This window comes from Macrobrachium rosenbergii, chromosome 1 (genome assembly GCF_040412425.1).
Source record: "Macrobrachium rosenbergii isolate ZJJX-2024 chromosome 1, ASM4041242v1, whole genome shotgun sequence".
Classification (NCBI taxonomy): Eukaryota; Metazoa; Arthropoda; class Malacostraca; order Decapoda; family Palaemonidae; genus Macrobrachium; species Macrobrachium rosenbergii.
The window spans coordinates 26534419-26541491 of record NC_089741.1 but is presented as its reverse complement, the minus strand read 5'-3'; the positions used below and the strand labels follow the sequence as shown (position 1 = coordinate 26541491).

Below are 7073 nucleotides of genomic sequence, written 5' to 3'. Positions count from 1 at the left end.
GTTGGTTTGTTCTTGTGCCATCAAAGCCTTCGCGAGATATTAATTACGAATCCTATATTCGGTTACTTCTTTAAGCGTGCGTATCGGATTTTGCACCTGTCGTCTACAATGATCTCGCTATGGCTTCCCTACCTGAAAACGCATCTTCATAAACGGGACATGAATATCCTTGACGTTGTTAAGATTCTCTTTATTGATGGATTAAATATCGTCCATAAGAATGATCTTCATAAGGGTTATTTTTATGAGCCTGTTTCATTATGCCCTTATCAGACCTAATGTTTATATAAGAAAAATTTATTTAAAATAACCTGCTACTTCTCATATCAACATTTTGCAACTTAAGACGTGCTAATAAATCCAGTATGATAAATCCTACATGTGCAACAAACTCCAGCAAGATAAGTCCTATACGTGTAACAAAATCTAGCGATATAAATCCTACACGTTCAGCAAAATCTAGCGGGATAAATCCTAAATGTGCAACTAAATCCAATAGGATAAATCATACAGGTGCAACAAACTCCAGCAAGATAAATCCTACATGTGCAACTAAATCCTAAAGCATAAATCCCTCATTTGCAACGAACTGCAGCAAGATAATTCCTACGTTTGCAACAAAATCCAATAGGATAAATCCTACATGAACATAAAAATCCAGCAAGAAAAATCCTGCATGAGTAACAAAATCCAACAGGATAAATCATCTTACACGTGAAAAATAAAATCGAGCAACATTAATCCTACATATGCTACTAAATTCAACTGGATAAATCCTACATGTTCATCAAATTCCGAGGCGCTAAGGTTCACACCATTTCAAGAAATCACTAAACGATGGTTTATAAAAATCGAGATTTAATTTCTTCCCAAAAGTCGATGGATACAAACTTGTAAAAGACGTTACGAGTCCGACTTAAGCGGTAATGGGACAGAATGAGATTCACCACCCCTTTCCCCTACGAAAAAAAAAAAAAAAGTGCAAGTGGGTGTGCAGACAGACAAAAAAAAAAAAAACCCTCCCCCAATCAACCGATCTTGTTCCCCCAACACAAGGCGATGTAATAAGGGGCAGTAAAATCCCCTCTTCTATCTGACCATTAATGCAGGAGAAAACAATCACTCGATCCTCCAGCCAATCAATAATCTCATGCTGAGAACAAAACCCCTTCGCTCACCCTTCAGTCCAAATAAAAAAAAAAAAACTAGACGGAAGCGACGGAGACCTTAGAAAAACCTCTGATAATTGATCTACCAAACGCAACACTTGATAGCTTGTTCTATCTTGACATTTGACAGCGACAATAAACAAGATGCCCGGGCAATATTTTCTCAAGTTCCTCCACTGCCACCAAGCTACTTTCGAGGTCGCCTTTTTTTTTATTCCTATATCGAGATTATCATAAGGACAATAAACTGAGAGGAGGAGGAGGGAGAAAAGGAATAACAGAAAGAATGTTTTGTCTTTGTATGTGGTGTTTACCATTGCAGTCTCTGGATATTTCCGGTTAATGGTGTTCTCGATAAACACAAATAACATCGGACATTTAAAGACTTTCTGACGTATTAAGAGGAAAATGTTCTACCTCCCCAAAAAAAACTTTGAAATAATAAATTCATTATAACAGAAGTAATCATAATAACATCACTAGCAACTGGAGCTTCGAAAGTTCAAGCGAAGGTTCAATGCATTACTACTCTTATACAATTCTCCTTGCATTTTAATAATTTACTTACATTTTTATCTATATCTATTAATTTGTTAATTCATTTTTTTAATGAGTGATCTCTTCTTTCTGTATTTCCCTTTACCCTCTGTTGCTTCTGTCTAATGAACACCATATTCTTTGGAAGCTCCACTTTCAAATCAATGGCCCCTAGGGCTCGTTCCACATGAATAGGTTTTATCTTATGCATAATAATAATAATACTAATAATAATAACACTGCTTTCAGTTCATCACCAACTTTTTTTCTAAAAAAAAACAACTCGTACTCACGCTCACAAGCTCTCCTAAAAAAGGAACGTGGTTCAAAGTAATCGCATCCTCAAAAAATGAGCAAATATTTTCTAGCGAAAACATATGAGCGGTTTTCCAGTACATTTAACACCGTCCATTAAATTTCGCAACAGTAGCAGCTGAAAGGTGAAACAGTGATCGAACTGATGGACAACTGCGGCTAAAAGATCAGTCGTTGATTGAATTAATGAGCAACAGTTGTTGAAATGTGAAACGTCGATTGAACTGATGGACACCAGTAGTTTAAAGAGTGGAACGTTGATTTAACTAGTAAACAATAATATAGTTAAAAAATGGCAAACAACAATAGTTAAAAACAAGTAAAAAATGCGCCGAAGTTACTTCGGCGCAATCGAGTTTTCTGTACGGCCGCTACAGCGTATAATCAAGGCCACCGAAAACAGATCTGTCTTTCGGTGGTCTCGCTATAATACTATATGAGCCGCGGCCCATGAAACTTTAACCACGACCCGCTGCTTGCCTGTCCTATTTAGTTGCCAGAAGCACGATTATGGCTAATTTCAACCTTAAATAAAAACAAAAACTACTGAGGCTAGCGGGCTGCAATTTGGCATGTACGATGATTGGAGGGTGGATGATCAACATAGCAATTTGCAGCCCTCTAGCCTCAGTAGTTTTTAAGATCTGAGGGCGGACAGAAAAAATGCAGGCAGAAAAAGTGCAGACAGAATAGAGTGCGGACGGACAGACAAAGCCGGCACAATAGTTTTCTTTTACAGAAAACTGAAAAGTGGAAATATGACTGAACTGATGAACAACAATACCAGCATTCAATAGCAGAACGCCGATCGAAGTTAATATGAACAGTTGCTACAAAAACTAAAAAAGAGACTGTTTAAAATCTGGAAAATCTGGAACGTTGAACGCAAAGGTGATCAGTTGCAATAAAAGGCGAAAAGTTCATTACACCGTTGACTGACGACAGCTTAAAGAAGAAACCTTGACTGAATCAGTAGTAGATGAAAAGTGGAGCATTTACTTAACTTACGAGACAGTAGTTAAAGTGAATGGCTAGGAGATATATAAAGCATAAAAATGTTAGCAGAGCTGTTAAACAACCCTTGTTTAAGGAAGGAATAGAATATAGAATATAGAATTTTGGCCAAAGGCCAAGTGCTGGGACCTATGAGGTCATTCAGCGCTGAAACGGAAATTGGCAGTAAGAAGGTTTGAAAGGTGAAACAGGAGGAAAACCCCGCAGTTTCACTATCAATCAATTGTTAGGAGAGGGAGGAAAGTAAGATGGAAGAAAGAGAATATGAAAGGAGGTACAGTAAAAGGAACGACAGGGGTTGCAGCTGGGGGCCGAAGGCACGCTGCAAAGAACGTTAACTAATGCCTACAGTGCACCGCGTGAAAGTGCACTGATGGCACTACCCCGTAAGGGAGCTAGGAGATATATAACGTATAATAATGGTAGCAGAGCTGCTAAACATCCATAGTTTAAAGATGCAAGTTTAACCGGAATGGTTAAATGGCAAAGCAATGAACAAACTGGAAAGGATCAACTGTTAAATGGCATAGTGAAGGACGAACTGATGAACAACTACGGTCACAGACATCAACTGGTGAACAGTTCAACGAACAATAAGACAGCAATAGGTAAATGGTATGGTGGAGGATGACGCCTTTGATAGAAGGCAGTGGAGAAGGCGCATCAGGCAACCAAATCCTTAACGTTGTGATAAGGTGGGAAAGATGAAGAAGAATAGGTAAATGCTATTACCATGAAGGAATTGGCAAATAAAAAAAGAAAAATTAGTTAATTCTGAAGACTTGACGGAAATGTCAAATGCAAATGGAAAACTAACGAATGAATTGGCAAATAGTTATAGTTATACAGTGAAGAGTTGACGAATTAATTAATTTCCCCAAGAACACTTTAACTGGAGACACTACTATGGTTCTTGCGAAGGAACACACCACCGATCTTTTTTTTCTCCAGGCAAGATATGCTGTATCTGCGAAACCCAAATTCCAATTGGGGCCTGTTTTAAGTATAAAGGTCATGTTTTCCTGACAATGGCGTCATCTGACAGCACTTCATTAGCGGCGTGAGCTGGCCAGCTATTAAGTCCCAAGGTCTTACGGTTCACAGGATGACCAAGGTTAAAATGACGTACAGAATATACAAGGAAATCGCGACAGACACTCTGACAGACAAACAGACAGCCAGACAGAAGGCCAGCTGAACAGACGAAAAAACTATGATCTCCTCTGACCCTGCTGTTAGGGGACTAATAAGAAGGGCAAAGCATTGCTATAAAGGACTGTTTCATTCAAAAATTGTTCCAGTAATCCCCGTAAGGGGGAAGTGCCGCCAGTGCACCTTGTGCAGTGCACTGTAGGCATTACTTAAGGCTCTTTTGCAGCTTGCTTTCGGTCCCTAGCTGCAACCACTTTCGTTTCTTTTACTGTGCATCCTTTCATATTCTCTTTCTTCCATCATACTTTCCACCCTCTCCTAACATTTGATTCATAGCGCAACTGCGAGGCTTTACTCCTGTTACACCTTTCAGACCTTTTACTGTCCATTTCCGTTTCAGGGCTGAATGACCTCATAGTTCCCAGTCCTTGGCATTTGCCCTAAATTCTATATTTAATTCAATTCAATGAACCGGTGAACAAATAACAGGTGAAGGGCGAAGAAGCGTCGATGGCGAACGCTGATCGAAGCGACGAACACCACCACTATAGCACCAACAACAACAGCAGAGGCTAAGAGGCGAAAATCGGCCGAGCAATACATTCCCCGATGTAAAATATTTGCTTATACACCGGATCCACAAAATTAGAAATGATTTATTCATAACCTAGATAACAGGGACGGGGACATATTCGCAACTCCGCCAATTTCACTCTGATTTATTCCGGACGCTGCATATAAATTGGCATATTAATGGAGACACGAGAATCTTGAATATAGTCTTGGGTAAGTCAATGGCTTTAATTGGGCCCCCTATTATTGCTCTATATTTAGGTAACAGATTAGGCAAAGTGTCGCTCATTAAAAGGACGAATCAAGGACCCCGTCTCAAAATAGACGGAGCGACACGCCGCCACTGGTTAAATCCAAATGGAGCCGCGCCTCTTGCTTCCAAGGATTCGAAAAATCTCGCTCCGAAGTGCTTGTAAATTCTCGCTCCAAAGGGTTTGAAAATTTTTGCTCCGAAGGGTTAGGAAATTCTCGCATCGAAGGGTTTGAAAATTCTCGCTCCGAAGAACTTGAAAATTCTGGCTTCAAAGGCCTTGAAAATTCTCGCTTCGAAGGGTTTGAAAATTCTTCCAAAGGGCCTGAAAATTCTCGCTCCGAAGGGTTTAAAAATTCTCGCTCCGAAGGGCTTGAAAATTCTCGCTCCGAAGGGCTTGAAAATCCTTGCTCCGAAGGGTTGAAAATCCTCGCTCCGAAGGGCTTGAAAATTCTCGCTCTGAAGGGCTTGAAAATCCTTGCTCCGAAGGGTTGAAAATCCTCGCTCCGAAGGGCTTGAAAATTCTCGCTCCGAAGGACTTGAAAATTCTCGCTCCGACGGGTTTGAAAATCCTCGCTCCGAAGAACTTGAAAATTCTCACTCCGAAGGCCTTGAAAATTCTCGCTCCGAAGGGCTTGAAAATTCTCGCTCCGAAGGGTTTGAGAATCCTCGCTCCGAAGGGCTTGAAAATTCTCGCTCCGAAGGGCTTGAAAATTCTCGCTCCGAAGGGCTTCAAAATTCTCGCTCCGAAGGGTTTGAAAATTCTCGCTCTGAAGGGCTTGAAAAATCTCGCTCCAAAGGGCTTGAAAATTCTCGCTCCAGAGGGCTTGAAAATTCTCGCTCCGAAGGGCTTGAAAATTCTCGCTCCGAAGGGTTTGAAAGTTCTCGCTCAGAGGGCTTGAAAATTCTCACTCCGAAGGGCTTGAAAATCCTCGCTAAGAAGGGTTTGAAAATTCTCGCTCCGAAGGGTTTGAAAATTCTCGCTCCGAAGGGCTCGAAAATTCTCGCTCCGAAGGGCTTGAAAATTCTCGCACTGAAAGGTTTGAAACTTCCCACTCCGAAGGGCTTGAAAAACTCCCGCCACGAAGCATTTGAAAATTCTCGCTCCGAAGGGCTTGAAAATTCTCGCACTGAAAGGTTTGAAACTTCCCACTCCGAAGGGCTTGAAAAACTCCCGCCACGAAGCATTTGAAAATTCTCGCTCCGAAGGGCTTGAAAATTCTCGCTCCGAAAGGCTTGAAAATTCTCGCTCCGAAGGGCTTGAAAATTCTCGCTCCGAGGGGTTTGTAAAAACCTTGCTCCGAAGGGTTTGAAAATCCTCGCTACGAAGGGCTTGAAAATTCTCGCTCCGAAGGGATTGAAAGTCCTCGCTTGAAATTCTTGCTTCGAAGGGCTTGAAAATTTTCGCTCCGAAGGGCTTGAAAATTCTTGCTCCGAAGGGTTTGAAAATTCTGGCTCAAGAGTGTTTGAAAATCCTCGCTCCGAAGGGCTTGAAAATTCAAGCCCCGAAGTGTTTGAAAATTCTCGCTCCGAAGGGTTTGAAAATTCTGGGTCAAGAGTGTTTGAAAATCCTCGCTCCGAAGGGCTTGAAAATTCAAGCCCCGAAGGGTTTGAAAATTCTCGCTCCGAGGAGTTTGAAAATTCTCGCTCCGAAGGGCTTGAAAATTTCGGGCACAGTTTGAGTCACCGATCTATAAACCACCATTTTTCACCGTGATGTGTTTGCCTCCATTACTGACAATTCATGAAGTTAACGTCAGAAATAAGTCACGTCTGAAATAATAATAATAATAATAATAATAATAATAATAATAATAATAATAATAATAATATAGTAGACACCTAATAATAACTGGAACATAGTCCACGCCTTCGCTTAAATCGTCCTAAGCCTCTCATGTGCTTTAAATTATTTATTTATTAATAGTCTGATGTGCTGACTCAACGAATTAACATTTTTAACCCGGGGTGCATTAAGTTTATTGATCGTGAATTGCATTCAGGGGATTAAAAATCACTCTTTGTTGATCACAGATTTTATTCTCTTCAAATTATTAAAAACA

The 7073-nt window shown here is 40.6% G+C and overlaps 1 protein-coding gene across 1 annotated transcript in view; it reads left to right on the top strand.

Moving 5' to 3' along the window:
* Positions 1-6727, top strand: part of LOC136839843 (S-antigen protein-like) — a 28631-nt gene extending 21904 nt beyond the window's left edge. Inside the window, exons 2-5 of the mRNA XM_067106177.1 lie at positions 5056-5312; positions 5500-6050; positions 6148-6292; positions 6472-6727. Coding sequence (XP_066962278.1) covers positions 5056-5312; positions 5500-6050; positions 6148-6292; positions 6472-6727 — 1209 coding nt within the window. The remainder of the gene's footprint in view (positions 1-5055; positions 5313-5499; positions 6051-6147; positions 6293-6471) is intronic.
* Positions 6728-7073: the final 346 nt, after the last annotated feature.